Source organism: Meleagris gallopavo, chromosome 24, assembly GCF_905368555.1.
Source record: "Meleagris gallopavo chromosome 24, MGAL_WU_HG_1.1, whole genome shotgun sequence".
NCBI classification, from domain to species: domain Eukaryota; kingdom Metazoa; phylum Chordata; class Aves; order Galliformes; family Phasianidae; genus Meleagris; species Meleagris gallopavo.
Window position 1 is genome coordinate 3,543,229 of NC_139427.1, and position 21,374 is coordinate 3,564,602.

General features: G+C 56.0%; 2 protein-coding genes and 1 long non-coding RNA gene across 4 annotated transcripts; 2 read left to right on the top strand and 1 right to left on the bottom strand.

Moving 5' to 3' along the window:
* Nucleotides 1-279: 279 nt before the first annotated feature.
* ADD2 (adducin 2) lies at nt 280-16,118 on the top strand. 2 transcript variants are annotated; one of them, XM_085242953.1, is made up of 16 exons: nt 280-378; nt 951-979; nt 1,475-1,661; nt 3,376-3,514; nt 6,356-6,507; nt 7,878-7,958; nt 8,030-8,179; nt 11,685-11,828; nt 11,910-12,008; nt 12,567-12,743; nt 12,839-13,078; nt 14,021-14,140; nt 14,230-14,319; nt 14,396-14,552; nt 14,624-14,722; nt 15,412-16,118. In XM_085242953.1, the coding sequence occupies exons 3-16, from the start codon at nt 1,485-1,487 to the stop codon at nt 15,708-15,710; spliced, it is 2,124 nt and encodes a 707-aa protein (XP_085099079.1). In that variant the 5' UTR covers nt 280-378; nt 951-979; nt 1,475-1,484; the 3' UTR covers nt 15,711-16,118. The 2 variants fall into 2 exon arrangements, with proteins under 2 accessions (XP_085099079.1, XP_085099080.1); XM_085242954.1 differs by lacking the exon at nt 951-979 and having other exon boundaries at nt 315-378.
* Nucleotides 14,549-17,619, bottom strand: LOC146542858 (uncharacterized). Its single transcript, XR_014879516.1, has 5 exons — nt 16,254-17,619; nt 15,622-15,671; nt 15,390-15,471; nt 14,884-15,252; nt 14,549-14,763 (listed from the first exon to the last, which is right to left on the bottom strand). It is a non-coding gene; the product is annotated as an uncharacterized LOC146542858 (long non-coding RNA).
* A 148-nt stretch (nt 17,620-17,767) lies between these two features.
* Nucleotides 17,768-19,804, top strand: SNRNP27 (small nuclear ribonucleoprotein U4/U6.U5 subunit 27). Its single transcript, XM_085242989.1, has 6 exons — nt 17,768-17,907; nt 18,232-18,352; nt 18,457-18,569; nt 18,723-18,802; nt 19,257-19,321; nt 19,475-19,804. The coding sequence occupies exons 1-6, from the start codon at nt 17,871-17,873 to the stop codon at nt 19,527-19,529; spliced, it is 471 nt and encodes a 156-aa protein (XP_085099115.1). The 5' UTR covers nt 17,768-17,870; the 3' UTR covers nt 19,530-19,804.
* The last annotated feature ends 1,570 nt before the right edge of the window (nt 19,805-21,374 follow it).

Here is a 21,374-nt window from a genome sequence, read left to right on the forward strand (position 1 = left end):
AGGGGTCGGAGGGAGGCGGTGCCTTTAATTGCTCATTAAAGCGTAATTAGGCTCCGGCACCTGCGCTGCGCCCCAGGTGGGTGCGCTTATTAAAGGTGCACTGAATTAATGAGGTTTGGTTTTTTTTTTTTTGGGGGGTGGGGGGGGAATTGGGTTCGCCCACTCGCAGGTGGGGGCGATGGGATGATGGGGGGGGGGGGGGGTGATGCTCTGTGGGGCTGAGCCGGCAGGGGGAGCTCCGGGAGTGGGGAGGGGCTCTTTGTCATCGCCGAGTGGGGCTCGGAGGGGGGGGAGGCTTGAAGGGGGTGGGGTGGGGGGGGGCACAGAACCACGCGTGTCCCCGTCGGGCGCTGTCACGTGTGGGAGATGCGCTGAGAGGTGGGTGCGGGTGGGGGGGGGAGGAGGGGGGGGATGCACCTGCTGGGCATCACGCTGTATAACGATAATGGGATGGGGGGCGCGAGGAGGGGATGTTGGGGGGGATGAATGGGGGGGGGGGGTGTCACCTGTATTCGCCTCCCCCTGTTCTTCCCCCTCTTTCCCCCCCCTCAAATATCTCAATTCTTTTGTTTGCATCCCAGTCTGGGTGGGGGGAGGGGAGCGCATCCCACCCCCGGCTTCATCCTAATGCACAAACAGGGAATGTTTTCCCCCCACCCCTCCCCCATCTTTTTTTTTTTCCCCCCATCCATCGCGTTGTGGGGCTGTAGGGCCGTGTCGCCCCCTTCCCCCCCCTCGCCTCCCCGATAGGGAATCGCCCTTTTTCCATTCCTCCCCCCCCTCCATCCATCCATCAGCCAGCGCTGCGCTCTGCGGTGCCGCAGAGGGGTTGGGTGTGGTGAGGGGGGGGGGGGGCGGCCCGCCCCATAATATCCCAACACCCCCCCCCTCCCCAATTCGGCTTTAATGCTGGGGGGGGCACTGAGCTGCTCCCATTATTACTACCATAGGAACAGCTGTGGGTCACCGCTTGCTGCAGGTGGGTGATATTTGGGGGGGGGAGAGGGGGGGTGCATGAGGGCTGTGTGGTGTTGCGACTGAACACAGCTGGGGGGGGGGGACATTGGGGGGACGGGGGGGTTTAGGGGTTTAAAGAGTTATTTGGGTACTGGGGCCTTGTGTGCATCCCCACTGCTGGCTGGGGTGGGGGATGCTTTTTATGGGGGGCTGGGGGGGGTATGGCTGTGTGCGGTGCCCTCCCTAAAATTACAGCCTTTGGAGGGGGGGGGGGCACAGCATTCACCCCATTTCCCCAGGATTTCCCAATTTTCCCCAATATTCACTCCCCCCCCCCATCCCATCATCCCACACAGGGTGGGGGTGCTGCAGCCCTTATCTATAGGGCGCAGGCAGTGGCTGCCCCCCCCACCCCCCCCCTCGTGCTTCTCTCTGGTGCTGTTTGCAATGGGGACCCAGATGCTGTGGGGCGATTCGGGCAGCAATAGGGGCACGCTGCATGTCCTGCTGTCTGTAGGGCCGCCGGGATGAGCACGGCTGCCAGCCCTGAGCCCCCCCCATCCCCCCCCGGACCCCGATACTTCGAACGCTTCCCCGAAGACGACCCCGAATACCTGCGGGAGCGTAACATGGCAGCCGACCTGAGGCAGGACTTCAACATGATGGAGCAGAAGAAGAGGGTCACCATGATCCTACAGAGCCCGGTGAGCGGCGGCCCCTGACCCTACAAATGGCCTCCTTGGCCCCAAACGGCCCTCCTGCCCCATCCCATCCTTCCTGATCCTAAACATTTCTCCTGCTTCATCCCATCCTTTCTGATCCCAAATGTTCCTCCTGCTCCATCCCACCCCTCCTGCCCCCATTCATGTCCCTTCTGTCTCCAAATGCTCCTCCTGCCCCATCCCAGCCCCCTCCCTCCTTGATCCCAAATGTTCCTCCTTTCCTATCCTGTTCTTCCTGGCCCTATCCATGTCCCCAAATGTTCTGTTCCCAAATGTTCCTCCTGCCCTATTCCTGCCCCATCCTATCCTTCCTGACCCCAAATGTTCCTCCTGCTCCATCCCACCTTTCCTGCCCCATCCATGTCCCCAAATGTTCTTCCTGCCCCATCCCAGCCCCATCCCATCCTTCCTGACCCAAGATGTTCTTCCTGCCCCATCCCAGCTCCATCCCATCCCTCATAACCCCAAATGCTCCTCCTTTCCCATCCCAAACCCATCCCGTTCTTCCTGCCCCATACATGTCCCTTCTGTCCCCAGATGTTCCTCCTGCTCCATCCCCCTCTCATCCCATTCCTTCTTGGCCCCACATGTTCCTCCTTTCCCAATCCAGCCCCATCCCATCTCTCCTGACCCCAAATGTTCTTCCTGCTGTATCCTGGATCCCTCATCCTTCCTGACCCCAAATATTCCTCCTGCCCCACCCCAGTTCCCTCCCACCCCTCCTAACCCCAAATGTCTCCCCTGCTGCATCCACGCCTCTTCTGAACCCAAATATTCCTTTGACTCCACCCCATCTTTCTTGTCCCATCCCTGTCCCTTCTGTCCCCCAAAACCCCTCCTGCCCCAAAAGGAAATGCCGCTCTGTGTTGGTGCAGGCCATGTCCCCACCCATCTGGTGGTGTCACCAAGCTGGCGATGTCACCGTGATGCCACCACCATCCCCGTGGCACCACGTTGTGATGTCACCATGGTGGCACTTCCCTCAAGCTGGTGGTGCCACCACCACCGTGCCACCAAGTTGGTGGTGCCACCATGATGTCACCATCTTCGTGATGGCACTTCATCAAGCTGCTGATGCCACCATCCCCGTGGCACCATGTTGGTGACGCCACCATGATGTCACCACCATCCCCATGGCACCATGTTGGTGACGCCACCATGATGTCACCACCATCCCCATGGCACCAAGTTAGTGATGCCACTATGATGTCACCATGATGTCACCACCATCCCCATGGCACCGATTTGGTGACACCACCATGATGTCACCACCATCCCCATGGCACCATGTTGGTGACACCACCATGATGTCACCACCATCCCCATGGCACCGAGTTGGTGATGCCACCATGATGCCACCATGATGCCACCTCCATCCCCATGGCACCAATGATGCCACCATGATGTCACCACCATCCCCATGGCACGAAGTTGGTGATGGCACCATGATGTCACCACCATCCCCATGGCACCAATGATGCCACCATGATGTCACCGTCCCCATGGCACTTAGTTGGTGATGCCACCATGGTGCCACCACCACCTCAATGACATCATCCCCACACCACCACGGCTACCACCGCTTTCCCCAACCCCCTGGCAATGCCACCACCCATTCGGAGATGCCACCACCGTGGTGCCACTAAATGTCCCCCTTTCCGGGCACCTCTGGGGTCGGTGACGCTGCGCTCTGCAGTCTTTCAGGGAGGAGCTGGAGAGCCTCATCCAGGAGCAGATGAAGAAGGGGAACAACTCATCCCACGTGTGGGCCCTGCGGCAGATCGCAGACTTCGTGGCCACCACGTCCCCCGCTGCCCTCCCCACCTCCCCCATGGGTACGGCTGGGGGGGGAGAGGGCTTGGAGGAGGGGGAGGGGAGGCATGGGGGGTTTTTGGGGATGAAAAGCAAAGGATTTGGGGGCGCTTCCGAAGTTCTGGTTCAGAGAACATTGCTGAGTGCTCAGCGTTCCCTTCCCAGTGGGAAAGCTGGGAGAGGGCTGGGGGATGGAGTGCTGTTGTCCCCATGCTGTGTTCCCCCGCTGTCCCCATGTTGTCCCCACACCTCCCCCATGCAATCTCTCCATTCTCCCCGTGTTTTGTCCCCAGTCGTGTCCCTGCCATCCGCGTATTGTCCCCCTACTGTCCTCCCGTTGTCCCCCACCATCCCCACACTGCATCCCCATGTTGTCCCAATATTGTGTCCCAATACTGTCCCCATGTTGTCCATACATTGTCCCCCTGCTGCCTCCATGCTGTCTGGATGTTGTTCCCCTCATTGTCCCCATGTTGTGTCCCCACGTTGTTCTCATGTCATGTCCCCAAATTGTCCCCATGTTGTCCCACTGTTGCATCCCCTCACCGTCCCAATGCTGGCCCCACTTTGTGTTCCCCCCGTCCCTATGTGTGTCCCCCTACTGTCCTTGCTTTGTCCCCACATTATCCCAGTGTTGTGTCCCCCCATTGTGCCTCTGCTGTCCCCACATTGTCCCTATGCTGTGTCCCTATGCTGTGTCCCCCTCGTGTTCCCACACTGTCCCCATGTTGTCCCAGTGTTGTGTCTCCACAGTATCCCAATGCTGTCCCCACGTTGTGTCCCCACATTGTCCCCTCACTGTGCCCCCCGCTGTCCCCAATCACCCCACACTGTCCCTGGGTCCCCATGTTGTGTCCCTGCTGTCCCTATGTCACATTCCCACATTGTGTCCCGCTCCTGTCCCCCATTTATCACCACATTGTCCCCATGTTTTGTTCCCCGTTTGTCCCCACGTTGTCCTCCTGCTGTGCCACGTGTGTCCCCACGCTGTGTCCCAATGTTGTGTCCCCACATCATCCCCAAACTGTGTCCCATACTATGTCCCCTGCTGTCTCCACATTGCCCTCATGTTCTGTCCCCCTGCTGTCCCCACATCACCCCACACTGTTCCTGTGTCCCCACACTGTGTCCCCCCATTGTCCCCACGCTGTGTCCCAATGCTATCCCCGCATTATGTCCCCTTCTGTCCCCATGTTGTGTCCCCATAGTGTTCCCTCACTATCCCCACATCATCCCCACCCTGCTGTCCCCACATTACGTCCCCATGTTGTGTCCCCATTTTGTCCCCCTGCTGTCCCCATATTGTGTCCCCATTGTTCCCCCTGCTGTCCCCACATCACCCCACACTGTCCCCATGTCCCCCCACTGTGTCCCCATGTTGTCCCAATGTTGTGTCCCCATAGTGTCCCCTCACTATCCCACATCATCCCCACGTTGTGTCCCCACGTTGTCCCCCATTGTCCCCACATCACTTTACACTGTCCCTGTGTCCCCCCCACTGTGTCCCAATGCTGTCCCCATATTTTGTCCCCCCACGTTGTGTCCCTATAGTGTCCCCTCATTGTCCCCACATTGTATCCCCACACCAACCCCCCACTGCGTCCCAATGCTGTCCCCACATTTTGTTCCCCCACTGTGTCCCCATGTTGTCCCAATGTTGTATCCCCATAGTGTCACCATAGTGTCCCCTCACTGTCCCCACATCACCCCACATTGTCCCTGTGTCCCCATGCTGTGTCCCCACGGTGTCCCCTCACTGTCCCCACATCATCTCCATGTTGTGTCCCCACATTGTCCCCCATTCTCCCCACATCACCCCACACTGCCCCCGTGTCCCTCCACTGTGTCCCAATGCTGTCCCCACATTTTGTCCCCCCACTGTGTCCCCATGTTGTTCCAATGTTGTATCCCCATAGTGTCACCATAGTGTCCCCTCACTGTCCCCACATCATCCCCACGTTGTGTCCACACGTTGTCCCACATTGTCCCCGTGTCCCCTCACTGTGTCCCAATGCTGTCCCCACATTTTGTCCCCTCACTGTGTCCCAATGCTGTCCCCACATTTTGTCCCCCCACTGTATCCCCATGTTGTCCCAGTGTTGTATCCCCACAGTGTCACCATAGTGTCCCCTCACTGTCCTCACATCATCCCCACGTTGTGTCCACACGTTGTCCCACATTGTCCCCGTGTCCCCCCACTGTGTCCCCATGTTGTCCCCATGTTGTCCCCATGTTGTCCCCATGTTGTCCCCATGTTGTCCCCATGTTGTATCCCCATAGTGTCCCCTCACTGTCCCCACATCATCCCCACGTTGTGTCCCCACGTTGTCCCCCATTGTCCCCACATCACTTTACACTGTCCCCGTGTCCCCCCACTGTGTCCCAATGCTGTCCCCACATTTTGTCCCCCCACTGTGTCCCCACGTTGTCCCCATGTTGTCCCAATGTTGTATCCCCATAGTGTCACCATAGTGTCCCCTCGCAGTCCCCACATCACCCCACATTGTCCCTGTGTCCCCATGCGGTGTCCCCATGCTGTGTCCCCATGCTGTGTCCCCATGCTGTGTCCCCTCACTGTCCCCACATCATCCCCACGTTGTGTCCCCATGTTGTCCCCTATTGTCCCCACATCACCCCACTGTGTCCCAATGCTGTCCCCACATTTTGTCCCCCCACGTTGTCCCCACGTTGTCCCCACGTTGTCCCCACGTTGTCCCCACGTTGTCCCAATGTTGTATCCCCATAGTGTCCCCCCGCTGTGTCCCCCCGCTGTGTCCCCCCGCTGTGTCCCCCCGCTGTGTCCCCCCGCTGTGTCCCCCCGCTGTCCCCACATCACCCCACGCTGTGTCCCTCCGTCCCCGCAGGTCTGACAGCGGTGACTCCCATCAACGACCTGCACGGTCCGGACGCTCCGGCTCTGGCCAAGGGGGAGCGTTTGATGCGCTGCAAAGTGAGCAGCGTGCACCGCCTGCTGGATCTGTACGGCTGGGCGCAGCTGGGCCACGCGGCCGTCACCGTGAGCACCGCGCGGATTTTCGCCCTTTGTTTTCTTTCTCCGCTTTCGAACGCGTCCGTTTGTCCTCACGACGGCCGGGCGACGTTCGGGGCGTTTTATTAAAGCCGTTTCGGGTTTTTCCTTTCGCGTCGCATCACGGGGGGAAGCGCGGAGTTGGTTTCTATGTCACGTGTTTGATTTTTATTGCACTTGTTTTATTGATTTCGGGTTTTTATTTCTCTTATCTTGCTCTGTTTATTTCGCCTTTTTCACTTTATTTATTTCACTTATTTTGCTATTCCTATTTCACACACTTCTTATTTATTTCATCCATTTTTTTCTTGGTTTTCCTTCTTTGTTTCACTCTTTTGGTTGTATTTATTTCACTTATTTTGATTTATTTCACTTTTTAAGTTTTATTTATATTTTTCCTTCTTCCTTCTTTTATTTTTCTCTTTTATTTATATTTTTCCCTTTCGCATTTAGTTACATATTTTCCTCTCATATTGACTTCATTTATAGATCCCCTTTCAAAGCTTATTTCCCTTTATTCCCTTTATGTATTTTACTTTTATTCACTTCTTACTCTCCACATTTTTACTTCATCCATTCAATTAATTTTTAATCATTTATTCATTCTACAGTTTTATATTACTGACTTTCTTTTTTGTTTCCTTTTGACTGTAGTAATTGATTACTTGATTTACTTTTTATTTATTATTTCATTTATTACAATTTATTGCTGTGTATCAACTTATTACGTGATTTATTTTTATTTACTATTTAATTAGCTGTTTATTATTCAATTTATTATTTATTTTATTTATTTCTCTATTTTATTTTCTTAATATATTACTTGACTTTTAATGTTTTTAATTTATTTTTATTTTATCTATTTACTTCGCTTTGTTTCATTTTATTTTTCTCTTTTATTATTTATTAACTTTTAAAATTTCCTTTTACTCATTTTTATTGCTTTATTTCATTTATTTTACGTTTTCCCCCTTTATTTTAGTTGACTTTTCATTTTTCCTTTTCATTTCTCATTCGTTTTATTCTATTTACACCTTCCATCTTATTTTCTTCTCCTTTTATTGCTCTGCTTTTAGTCTTCTAATATTTTCTATTTTCTTTCTAATTTTATTATTTTATTTCTATTTTTTATCCCTTTCCTCCCCCCCCCTTTTTCCTCCCCCCCCCTTTTTCCTCCCCCCCCTTTTCCTCCCCCCCCCTTTTCCTCCCCCCCCCCTTTTCCTCCCCCCCCCTTTTCCTCCCCCCCCTTTTTCCTCCCCCCCCTCCCCCCCCCCCTTTTTCTTCCCCCCCCACCCCCTCCTTTCCCCCTCCCCCTTTTCACTTTCATTCACTTTCCATTCTCCCCCCCCCCCCCCCAGCTGAGGGTCAGCAAAGAACAGGAGCACTTCCTGGTGGCCCCCCAAGGTTTGGCCTGCAGCGAGGTGACCGCAGCCAGCCTGGTGAGCCCACCCCCGACACCCCCCAATGTCCCCAGCATCCCCACGCCCTGAGATGTCCCCTCTCTCCTCAGATCAAGGTGAACGTGCTGGGGGATGTCGTGGAGCAGGGCAGCACCGACTTCGCCCCCGATGCTCGTGCCTTCAGCCTCCATGCTGCCATCTACGCCGCCCGCCCCGACGCGCGCTGCATCGTGCGCCTGCACACCCCGGCAACGGCGGCGGTGAGAGGGAGGGAGGGGTGTTGTGTCGGGCCATATTGTGACATAATGCATTGTATCGTGTGGTATTGGGCCATATTGTGTGGTATTGGGCCATATTGTGTGGTATTGGGTCATATTGTGTTGTGTCGGGCCATATTGTGACATAATGCGTTGTATTGGGCTGCATTGGACCATATTGTGTGGTGTCGGGCCATACTGTGACATAATGCGTTGTATTGGGCTGCATTGTACCATATTGTGTGGTGTCGGGCCATATTGTGACATAATGCGTTGTATTGGGCTGCATTGGACCATATTGTGTGGTGTCGGGCCATGTTGTGACATAATGCATTGTATTGGGCCATATTGGGCCATATTGTGTGGTGTTGGGTCCCATTGTGCCCTACTGGGCACTATTGGGCCCTATTGTGTTGTGTCGGGCCATATTGTGACATAATGCGTTGTATTGGGCTGCATTGGGCCATATTGTGTGGTGTTGGGTCCTATTGTGCCCTACTGGGCACTATTGGGCCGTATTGTGTTGTGTCGGGCCGTATTGTGACATAATGCGTTGTATTGGGCTGCATTGGGTCCTATTGTGTGGTGTTGGGTTCTATTGTGCCCTACTGGGCACTATTGGGCCATATTGTGTTGTGTCGGGCCATATTGTGACATAATGTGTTGTATTGGGCTACACTGGGTCCTATTGTGTGGTGTTGGGTCCTATTGTGTGGTGTTGGGTCCTATTGTGCCCTACTGGGCACTATTGGGCCATATTGTGTTGTGTCGGGCCATATTGTGACATAATGCATTGTATTGGGCCCTATTGGGCCATATAGTGTGGTGTTGGACCATATTGTGTTGTGTCGGGCCATATTGTGACATAATGTGTTGTATTGGGCTACATTGGGCCATACTGTGTGGTGTTGGACCATATTGTGTTGTGTCGGGCCGTATTGTGACATAATGCGTTATATTGGGCCCTATTGGGCCATATTGTGTGGTGTCGGGCCATATTGTGTTGTGTCGGGCCATATTGTGACATAATGCGTTATATTGGGCTGCATTGAACCATATTGTGTGGTGTCGGGCCATATTGTGACATAATGCGTTGTATTGGGCCCTATTGGGCCATATAGTGTGGTGTTGGACCATATTGTGCTCTACTGAGCCCTATTGGTCCATATTGTGTGGTGTCGGGCCATATTGTGATATAATGTATTGTATTGGGCTACATTGAGCCATACTGTGTTGTGTTGGGCCCTATTGTGCCCTACTTGGCCCTATTGGGCCATATTGTGTGGTGTTGGGCACTATTGTGTTGTGTCAGGCCATATTGTGACATAATGCGTTGTATTGGGCTACATTGGGCCATATTGTGTGGTGTTGGGCCATATTGTGTTGTGTCAGGCCATATTGTGACATAATGCATTGTGTTGGGCTACATTAGGCCATACTGTGTTGTGTTGGGCCCTATTGGGCCATATTGTGTTGTGTCAGGCCATATTGTGACATAATGCGTTGTATTGGGCTACATTGGGCCTTGTTGTGTGGTGCAGGGCCTTGTTGTGTGGTGCAGGGCCTTGTTGTGTGGTGCAGGGCCTTGTTGTGATAAAATGTGTTGTACTGGGCTACATTGGGCCATATTGGGCCCTATTGGGCGATATTGTGTTGTGTTGGGTCCTATTGTGCTCTATTGGGCCATACTGTGTGGTGTTGGGCCATACTGGCCCCTCTTGGGCCCTGTTGGGACATATTGTGCTGTGTTGGGTCCTACTATGCCCTATTGAGCCCTATTGGGCCATATTGTGTTGTGTTGGGCCATATTGTGATATAATGTATTTTATTGTGCCCTATTGGGCCATATTGTGTTGTGTAGGGCCATATTGGGTCTTACTGGATCTTATTGTGTACTATTGTGCCATACTGTGTTGTGTAGGGCCCTATTGGGCCCTATTGTGCCCCATTGGGCCATATTGTGTTGTGTAGGGCCATATAGGGCCATATTGGCTCATATTGTGTTGGGCCATATTGTGCCCTATTGTGCCATATTGTGTTGTGTTGGGCCAAATTCTGCCATATTGCTGTGTGGCACCTTGTGCTATGTTGTGTTGTGCCATGTTGTGCCATATTGTGTTATGTTGTGCCATATTGTGCCCTATTGCTCTATGCCACCTTGTGCTGTGTTGTGCCACATTGTGCCATGCTGTTCTGTGCCACGTTGTGTTGTGTTCAGTGTTACTTGTGCCAAACTGTGCTATTTCGTGCCATGTTGTGCCAAACTGTACTGCTTCCTGTCCTGTTGTGCCATATTGCATCGTGCCATATTGCACCATGTCGTGCTGTGTTGCATTGTGCCACGTCGTGCCACCTTGTGCAGCATTGCTCTGTGCCACACCGTGCCGCTCCCTGCCACGTGGTGCCATCTTGTGCTGTGTTGTGTTGTCACGCTGTGCCTCTTTGTGTTGTGTTGGGCCATGTTGTGTTGCATTGTGCCATACTGTATTGTGCATCACTGTGCAACTTCATGCCACGTTGTCCTATGCCATATTGTGCCATATTGCTTCGTTGTGTTGTTGCTGTGCCACGTTGTGTTGTTGCTGTGCCACGTTGTGTTGTTGCTGTGCCACGTTGTGTTGTTGCTGTGCCACGTTGTGTTGTTGCTGTGCCACGTTGTGTTGTTGCTGTGCCACGTTGTGTTGTTGCTGTGCCACGTTGTGTTGTTGCTGTGCCACGTTGTGTTGTTGCTGTGCCACGTTGTGTTGTTGCTGTGCCACGTTGTGTTGTTGCTGTGCCACGTTGTGTTGTTGCTGTGCCACGTTGTGTTGTTGCTGTGCCACGTTGTGTTGTTGCTGTGCCACGTTGTGTTGTTGCTGTGCCACGTTGTGTTGTTGCTGTGTTGCCCCATTCCATTCTGTGCCACGCTGTCTTGTTGCTGTGCCACGCTGTCTTGTTGCTGTGCCACGCTGTCTTGTTGCTGTGCCACGCTGTCTTGTTGCTGTGCCACGTTCCATTCCGTGCCACGTTGTGTTGTTGCTGTGTTACCCCATTCCATTCTGTGCCATGTTGTGCCACGCTGTGGTGTTGTTGTGCCACGCTGTGGTGTTGTTGTGCCACGCTGTGGTGTTGTTGTGCCACGCTGTGGTGTTGTTGTGTTACCCCAGTGCCACGTTGCTCTGTGCCACGTTGCTCTGTGCCACGTTGCTCTGTGCCACGTTGTGCCAACGCTGTACCGTCTTGTGTCAAGTTGTGCCACAGTCTTGTGCAACACTGCACCATGCCACACTGTGCCGTATTGTGCCAAGCTGTGCCGTGTCCTGCTGTGCCAGCCTGTTGTTCTATGCCACGTTCTGCCTTGCTGTGTTGCATTGTGCCACGTTGCGCCAAGTCGTGCCGTGCCATGCTGTCATGTCGTGCCGTGCCATGCTGTCATGTCGTGCTGTGCCATGCTGTCATGTCGTGCCGTGCCATGCTGTCATGTCGTGCTGTGCCATGCCACATGGTGCCAGACCATGCCGTGCCACAGGTGTCAGCCATGCGCTGCGGTGTGCTGCCCATCTCCCGTGCTGCGCTGCTGCTGGGGGACATCGCCTACTTCGACTTCCGTGGTGAGGTGGAGGACGAAGCCGACCGGGTTGAGCTGCAGAAGTGCCTCGGCCCCACCTGCAAGGTGGGTCTGGGGGGGTCACAGTGCTGGTAACAGCCCCCCCCCAGCCCAACACACTGTGCTGATGCTCCTTTGCCACCGCAGATCCTGGTGCTGCGCAACCACGGGGTGCTGGCGCTGGGTGACACGGCCGAGGAGGCTTTCTACAGCATCTTCCACCTGCAGGCAGCCTGCGAGGTGCAGGTGAGAGCTGCCCCCAAAATGGGGGCCCGCAGTGCCCTGGGATGGTGCATGGAGCTGGGCATGGTCTCAGCCATCAGTGCAATGCTCCCAGCACCACGCACTGAGCTGTGTTTGGTCTCAGCCATCAGTGCAGTGCTCCCAGCACCACGCACTGAGCTGTGCGTGGTCTCAGCCATCAGTGCAGTGCTCCCAGCACCATGCACTGAGCTGTGTGTGGTCTCAGCCATCAGTGCAGTGCTCCCAGCACCATGCACTGAGCTGTGCACGGTCTCAGCCACCAGTGCAGTGCTCCCAGCACCGTGCATGCTCTCATCCATCGATGCGATACCCCCTGCACCATACACAGCTCTGTGCACGGTCACAGCCACTACTAAATGCCCTCAGCACCATGCACGGTCTCAGCCATCAGTGAAATACTCCCTCCACTGTACACACACAAAGCTGTGCATGCTCTCAGCACCACGCACTGAGCTCTGCATGCTCTCAGCCATCGATGCGATACCCCCTGCACCATGCACAGCTCTGCGCAAAGTCTCAGCCACCGCCGCAATGCTGCAGGTGTCGGCGCTGGCGAGTGCAGGTGGTGCAGAGAACCTCATCGTGCTGGAACGTGCCAAGCACCGTCCCCACGAGGTGGGTTCCGTGCGCTGGGCTGGCAGCACCTTCGGCCCCATGCAGAAGAGCCGGTTGGGCGAGCACGAATTTGAAGCCCTGATGAGGATGCTGGACAACCTGGTGAGCACCTGCGAGCGAGCGCACGGCGTCCCTCCATCCCTTCAAACCATCCTGAGAAAATAACTCACAGGACTCGATACCGCTTTGCTCTGCAGGGCTACCGCACCGGCTACACCTATCGCTACCCCTTCGTGCAAGAGAAAAGCAAACCCAAAAGCGATGTGCTCATCCCTGCCACGGTGACAGCCTTCGTCTTCGAGGAGGAGGCGATGCCCACGCCTGCGCTGCGGCAGCACGCACAGAAGCAGCAGAAGGAGAAGACACGGTGGCTCAACACACCCAACACATACCTGCGGGTCGAGGAGCAGCAGGGAGGCCAGAAGACCAAGACGACCGTATGGGGCTGTTGGGTTCTTTGGGGTTTTGGCTCCAGCTGATTGCTCCTGGGGGGGCTTGTTGATAAAAGGGAGGTAGGGAATGCTTGGAGTGCTGGTTCCACCAAAAATGGGTGAGCAGAGAGAGCCCACAGGGGTTCTTCAGGAGTGAGAAATGCTTGGTGTGCCCACCTCAGTTGCCTGAAGTGGGCACACTCAGCATGTCTGCCTTTATTTGCCCCGTGTCTGCCTTTATTTGCCCCACGGCACCTTTTATTCTAGAAGCCCACTGCCAGCACCCAGTGCTTTGCTGGGGTTTCCTTTTTCTGCAGCACGTTTGGCACAGTCTCTTCTCTCTGCAAGATGCATTTATTCATCAGCTTTAATATCCTGGTGCCATGCATTTATTGGGCTTTCCTCCTGCCACGCCATGCCTTTGTCAGGGTTTGCTCTCCCCGTGCCATATATTTATTGAGGTTTGCTCTCATCTATCAAGTTCTCCTCTCTCTCCATGCCATGCATTAATTGGGGTTTCCTCCCAGCGCCTCACAAATGGGGTTTGCTCCCAATGATGCGAGTCAGGGTTTGCTATCCATGACACACAGCTTTCGAGGTTTCCTCTATTAATGCCATGTACTTACTGGAGTTACTTCTCAAAACCATTCTTTTATCAGGGCTTGCTCTCAATGCCATGCACTTATTAGGGCTTCCTCTCTCAATGCCATGTATTTATTGGGGTTGCTACTCAAAGCCATGCATTTATTAAGGTTTCCTCTTGATGACACGTATTTATTGGGGCTTGCTTCCTCCTTGCCATGCCATGCATTTATCCGGGTTTCCTCTCTCAGTACCATGCATTTGTTGGGGCAATTACTGGGGTTTCCTCTCTCCATGCCATGAATTCACTTGGGTTTGCTCTCCATGCCGTGCATCTCTGGATGTTCCCCCTTCCTCTCCGCGCAGTGGCTGAAGGCTGACGAGGTGGAGAAGGGCAGCAGTGGTACAGCCATCCGCATTGAGAACCCCAACCAGTTTGTGCCCCTCTACACCGACCCTCAGGAGGTGCTGGAGATGAGGAACAAGGTGCGTTGCCATCTGGGTGACCCTGGATGTGGGGTCCCGAGGACGACAGGTCCACGTTTTCCCATCCTTTCTCTGCACCTCTCTTGTAGATCCGTGAGCAGAACCGCCAGGACGTGAAGTCTGCAGGGCCGCAGTCCCAGCTGCTGGCCAGTGTGATCGCCGAGACGAGCCGCAGCCCCGTACGTCCCCCATGTCCCCACGTCCCCCTTCCTCCTCATGCCAGGGGGTGACGCTGCTATTTGGGGGGGGGTTCAGTCCACAGAAAGCCATTTGGGGGATGCTGAGACCAAAAACCCATCCCAAGAGGAGGCCCCCGCTGAGCCGGAGCCCCCGAACCCCTTCAGCCAGCTCACAGACCAGGAGCTGGAGGAGTACAAGCGGGAGGTGGAGAGGAAGAAGCTGGGGCTGCACGGTACGAGCTGGGGGGACCGTGTGCATCCCAGAGCCCCATTATGGGGTCTGTAGCCATCTGTCTGTCTGCAGGAGACAAGGAGGAAGAGGAGACCCAGGCATCCCCCCCAAAATCACCACCAGGGTCCCCAAAATCCCCCAATAAAAGTGCAGCCCTGGAGGGTCCGGAGGGTGAGTGGGGTGTGGGCGGACAGGGCTGAAGAGCAAAACCCCTGTGGAAAACGTGGGTAAACATCAGCAGTGCCTTCGTGCTGCCCCACAGCAGTGGGGATGCACAACGGCATCATACCTGCTGCCTCCCTTTATGGTCAATGCAGGATTTTGGCACTCACCAGGGGGGCTCTGCGGGGGCTCCCAGCGTCGTTACCCACACATCGCGTGCATCTGTTGTATGCAAGCTACACGGGTCGGGGCATGGGGGGGCGGTGGTGGGGGCTGCTGGCTGTCTCATCGTGTCTCATGGTGTCCGTCTGTCTGTCTGTCTCCACAACGTCTTCCTTTCTCTTTCCTCCATGTGTCGCTTTCACCCCAGGAGTTCCCCCTGACTCCGAATGCTTATCACTGTAGTAAGTACGGAGGGGCCGGGCTCCAGCAGCCCGCTCAGCGCCTGCAGCAGGACGTGCCTTGGGTTGCCTTGCTGGTGTTGCCCGCTTTGTTCCATCGCTGAGGCCGGGATGCAGGGCTCTGCCCGATGTTTCATCCTGTGGGGAGGGGAAAGGCTCAGGGAAGCGGTGTGTCGGGTCCCGGCGCGCTGTGCTGCGCTTACAGGGTTGGATCCTGCTCCTGCCCGGGGTGACACGGGGAGGGCGATGCCGGCTGGCAGCCCCGCAGCACTCACCTCTCCCTCTCCCTTTGTCAAGGTGACAAGAAGGTGGAGGATGGCCAAGCTCCGGCCGATTCCTCCGCCGAAAAGGAGCCGCCTGCGGTGGTCAATGGGAAGGATGAGGAGCAGAGCACCCAGGAGAGCAAAGGGGGGGACCAGACAAGCACCCCGGCCAACCCAGAGCAGGATGTCCCCAAGGAGAAGACCGAGACGGTGACCAGCACCCCCGTCTCCCCCGAAGGCTCACCCTCCAAATCACCCTCCAAGAAGAAGAAGAAATTCCGGACCCCGTCCTTCCTGAAAAAGGGCAAAAAGAAGGAAAAGATCGAATCTTGAGCCTCCCTCCCCATGGCTTTGGCCGAGCGTCTTTCCAGACGGATGTGTCTGCGCCGTGCGTCTGGCCGTGGCGCAGCCAAAAACCCTGGAGGTGAACAATCCGGGAGCCCCCGGCACGAGGCACCAAGTCCCCCCCGTCACCCGCTTCGGAGGTGGCCACCGAGCTCACCGAGAGAATTTGGCCCCTGTCTGCTGCTTGGGGAAATACCCACCGCCACGTCCCCGCTCCCACCAGCACTCCCCCGTCTCTCCCAGGCACCCACGTGGGCTATGAGGTTTGTTTATCCCACCCGCTGCTTGTAGAGCCCTCGTGCAACGCGGGGGCACAGCCCGGATGCGCTTGGTTTCGAGAAAGAAAAGGGTGTGTTGTCGCTGTTTTTGGGTCTTTGAAGAAAACATTTTGTTTCACGCTCTGCTGGAATGGCGCTGGCTTCGCCCCTGGCATCTCTTTGCCAGGGTGATGGGATGGAGCCCAACACCGGAGGATTGCTCTCCCCGAAGGAGAGCACCTGGGACACTTTCCTTCTCGGATTGCAATCTTACCCCAGGGCTGTGAGCCACCTCCGTCCCCTTCTCCTGGTGCCACACTCACACGTTTGCTGCCTGGTGGAGAGCAGCAGGATTTTTGCACCGCACCTGAGAACACAGAAGACAAAGAGCCTCGGGGCAGAATCATGTAAAACTGAGCAAACTTCACTCACTAAGTGCTACTTTGGGATGAACACGTGCTGCCAATTCACTTCAGTAGGAGGCACTGCCCTGGTCCCCCCACACCGTGTTGATGAGTGCCTGCACACGTAAAGAGCACGAGAGCCCCGAGGCCGAACCGCTGCTTAGCCCAGCTCTGGATTCCTGAGTACACACACAGATCCTCCCCGGCCTTCCCCCAGCCTCACCTCCCCATGCCCAGCCATACAACCCAAAGGGAAGAAGAAAAAGCAGCTCTGCAGCCTGGAAAAGTCTGGTGGCTTTTTTGGGGTGGGGGTCATTTAAGGTAGAATGCAGGGCTGCTGCAGGCAGGAGATGGAGAGGAGGAAATGCCTAAGATAGGGTTGGTTTTCTTTATGGGGCTGCAGTTTGGGGTGTGCCAAGCAAATTCTAATGGGGAAAGTCAAAAAATTGCAAAACCACAACCCCAGCAGGAACGTCCTCCCCCAGCAGTGGGGTTTTGCAGCCTGAGAGTCTTTGCTGTGCCCCCCGTGTCCTCGCTGGCATTCTGCTAGAGGCTGCAGAATGGATTCAGTTGGAGGGGAACCTTACAGACTGCCTGGTTCCACACCCTGCCCTCAGCCCGTCCATCTCCAGGATGGGGCACTCCCAGCTCTGGGCAGCATTGCCTCACTGCCCTCTGCGTAAAGAATCTCCTGCTGCCTAAATCTAACCTCAATCTCCCATCTTCTAGCTCGAAGCCATTCCCCCTTGCCCTGCTGCCATCAGAAAGTCGCTCTTTGTCCTGTTGATGAGCTCCCTTTAAGCACTGGAGAGTTACAGAGAGGTTTCCCTTCGGCTGCCCTCAGCCTTTCTTCCCAGGGTTCACCCACAGCTCTCCTTTCATTTTCCCTTGCTGCTTTTTCTCCTCTCCCGTGCCTCACCGTGGCCCTCAGCACCCCTGAGCCCACCACCCCACGGTGGGTTTTTGGCTCCCATTTCCAGGGCTGTGGCTGGAATGGAGTCATCCCAGCCAAAGTGCCGGGCTGGGAGCGAAGGATGAGGCAAAGAAAAGGCTTTGGGGCACCATCACAGCACTGAAGGATGCCTGAAGGCCCCGTGGCGGTTGGTGGCCGTGGGGTTGGGCTGCAGGTCGGTGCTGGGAGCACTGTGTAACGCCTGCCTGTACATAAATAAACCCCGTGTTCGGCCCCAGTGCGCTCAGAGTCCATGGAGGGATGCGGTGGGGTGGGGTGGGGTTTTGGGGATGGCTCCGTGTGGTGGTGCTGACGCACCCCAGCCTCGCAGCGGTCCTGGCCCCAAGACCTTCTCGCTTCTGGAGGCCGAGAGGGGCTGCCCGAGGCGGAGCACAGCGCGATTCGCCCCTCCCGGAACGTTTTGGTGGGGGAACCAAAGCGTTGCGGTGCTGTTTCCAGACGGAGCGGGGAGAGAACGGAGCGGAGGACCGGAAGTGGGGGGCTGCGGGCGGAAGTGGGGCGGAGGGGCGGTGCCATGGGACGCAGCCGGTCCCGCTCGCCGCCGCGGCGCGGTGAGGAAACGGGAGGGAGCGGAGCGGGAGCGGAGCGGAGCGGGGCGGGCGGCCGGATCCGGGGTTGGGGGCCTGAGGGCGGCCAGGAGCAGGGGGAGGGGCAGGGGGTCCCGGGAGGGCTGCGGGGCCCAGGGATGTCCCCGAGGCCTTCCCGGAGGGACGAGGCCAAGAGGGGGCAGCGGCACCATTCCCATTCCCCTTCCCTTTCCCCTTCCCTTTCCCTTTCCCCTTCCCCTTCCCTTTCCCCTTCCCCTTCCCTTCCCCTTCCCCTCCCCTCTCCGCCGCTCACCGCACTCTGCTTCTCTCCCGCCCCGCTTCCCGCAGACCGCCGACGCTCGCGATCTGCTTCGCGGGACCGGGAGAGGAGGCGAAGGGAACGGACGCGGTCCCGGGACAGGGACAGGAGGAGGACCCGCTCCCGCTCCCCGCACCGGCGGCGATCCAGGTGAGGCTCTCGGTGCCGGTAGGACCTCCTGCCGCTCCCCTTAGCAGCCGGCCCGCAGTGCTGCGGTTCCCGCGAGGCTGAACCCTGCGTGCCGGCCGTGCCAGGTCCCCCCGGAGGCACCGCTCCAGCTCCTCCTCCCCTCTGCGGCTGAAGGAGAGACGAGATGAGGAGAAGAAGGAGAGCAAAGACACCAAAGGCAAAGAGCGGCAGATCACGGGTGAGGCTCCGCCCCTGAGCTTTTCTCACGTTAATCCGTGCTGGAGTTCTTGGTACGACCAGCACAGAGGGCTCCTTGGGACTTTGAAAGTGCTTTTTAAGCGACCGCCGCCGGTTGTGTGAGGTGAACCCTTCTGTTTCGTTGCCTTTTCAGAGGAAGATTTGCAAGGCAAGACGGAAGAGGAAATCGAGATGATGAAGATGATGGGCTTTGCCTCTTTTGACACAACAAAAGTGAGCGTGCTGGGGTCAAGGCTGGCTTTCCTTACCCTGCAGGGCTGTGACAGGCAGCGCTTGGACGTCTTTTTGCCCAAGTAGTACAGCACAGTGTTGGTTATAACCCCAAAACATTTTTCCCCTGCTTCCAGTGCACCCATTTGGTGTGGGGGTTCTCCTTCACACAGGGTGGTGAGGCACTGGAACAGGTTGCCCAAGGAGGCTGTGGGTGCTCCATCCCTGCAGGCATCCAAGGCCAGGCTGGATGTGGCTCTGGGCAGCCTGGGCTGCTGGTTGGTGACCTGCACACAGCAGGGGGTTGGAACTGGATGAGTATTGTGGGCCTTTGCAACCCAGGCCATTCTGTAATTTGTGGCACCACTGAATTCTTTGCTCTGTTTGGTGTCTCCATGTAGGTGGGCAGGCTCTTGGTTCTGCACACAGCTCTGGACCAATTTTTCTCCTCTTTCAGGGCAAAAAAGTGGACGGTGCTGCAAACGCCTACGCCATCAATGTGTCCCAGAAGAGGAAATACAGGTTTGTGCTGTGGAGACTGCACAGAACTCACTTCTTTCTTGTAATAAAACAACGCTGTTGGGGACGGAAGGCATTTCAGAGGAAACTGAATGTCCAGGCTGCTGTCTGTGGGCACAGCGAGGCGCTGATCTGTTTCTTTTCCTCTCCCCACAGACAGTACATGAACAGAAAAGGAGGATTCAACAGACCGTTGGATTTCATTGCTTGATGCTACAGAGAGTGGAGAGCGTCGCTGCCTTCCTCATGTGCTGCTGGCTCAGAGATGGGAGAGAACTCCATCCTTAAAGTGAATTTGGGGTGATTTAGAGCAGATCCGGGTGCACTCACTCTGCCCTGCACCAAGGAAGGGTGAAGTGAAGCTCGTTGATCACCCAGCTCCGTTTGTCCCTTGCCAGGATTTCCTGCTGGTTGTATTTTTCCTGTTGTGTTGTTGTTTTTTAATAGCTCAGTGTTGTCTAATTAAAACCTGTATATATTTTTCCATTTTGTTTCTCCCCCCACCCCCCCTTTGTCTGTGATTACGTCACTCAGGAATAAAGTCAGCAAGAAGAGGCTGCTGGAAACCACCCAACAGCTGTTTCCCCAACTCAGCTTTTGGGATTTGAGCCCAACCACCTCAGTTTGCTTTTTCTTTGTGTGTTCATTGGATCACCTCACGCCTGGGCAGGGATTCCCAGCGCACAGCTCTGCTCTGTGTGCTCCTGGGGTGAGGATTTCACACAGCCCCAGGAGGTGGCAGCACGGCCCTACAGCCACAAGTGCTTTCATTCCCAGCTCTGGCAGCAGATAAACGTTACACCAATGCTGTAAGAAGAGGACGTGCATATCCAGCCCGAAGCTGAGCCTTTTGCTATGTCAGTTTTGTGGTTTTTTTTTCTACTTGTTTGAAGGTTTGGCTCGCCAAAACCGAGCCTCGTCACCAATTAGGCAGCCCTGTGTCTCTGCTTGGTGACAGTGACACACCCCTGCTGTCAGTGTGACACTGCCATACCCAGCCTTATGGCTGCCATGTCATCACTGCGGCACGCCTGGCGCCCCACGATAAGGCCCTGCTGCCAGACAGGGATTCCCAACCCCCATCACTTCGTTTGCTTTCTCTCCCTTCTAATTAAAACCCTGTTCTGGCTGCAGGTTCAAAAATGAGATGAACCCCCCCTCCCCCCCCCAATTTTTTGGTCTCACATAGATGTGATGGGTGCTTTCAGGAAGCTCACAGCCAGCTGGGATCAGCTCACCCCCAATCCCACCCTATTTTCCCCTAAAGCACCACGCCAGCATTTTGCTGTTGAAGGTATTTTTTTTTAAGGGTGAGGTTGGGGCATCGTGCCCCCCTTTTGACCCCCCCCCCCCCCATACACACCCAGGTTTATCTGGTTTCCATGCTGTGGCCGAGGTGGGTGAGTCACCCCAGGGCAGGGTTGGGTTTCGGGGTGTGGGGAGGAAATGATGCTGAGCTGCCTCCCCCCCCCAAAATTCATCCCATTGGGGCAAAAGCGCTGCTTGGAGGGAGGGGGGTTCCCTGCTGCTGGGGGTGCTCTGGGATGAAGGGCAGCAGCCTTAGGTGCTCAGAAGGTCCCTGCTGATGGAGAGGGGGCAACTTATAGGGACTTTTTGCTTCTCAAGGGAGCTCCAGGGGTCTCTGCTTATTGGAGGAGGGGGGAACGTCCTCCCTTGTGGCCTCGGGCGCTGTTTTTTTTTTGGGGGGGGGTCTCAAGGAGGTTCCTGCACCTGTGCTTGGAGGTCCCAGGTCGGGAGAGCTCGTAGCTTTTTAAGGGAGATCTGCCCGTAGGGAAGAGCTCGGCGAGGTTCCTGCTTCTTTCGGGGTCTCCAGCCCTGGGGGGTCCCTAAACCTGGGGGGGTCCGGGGGTCCCCGCCCGCTCCCCATCAGCCCCACGTTGACACCTGGCGCCGGAGCCACGCCCCCTCGCCCGCTCCTCGCCCTCCCATTGGCTGCAGGAGGCAGGAAGTGAGTCAGCCCCGTGGGCGGAGCCTTCCGGCTCACCCAATCACAGCGAGCCCACCCGGAGGGCCCGTCTGATGGTCGACGGCGGGT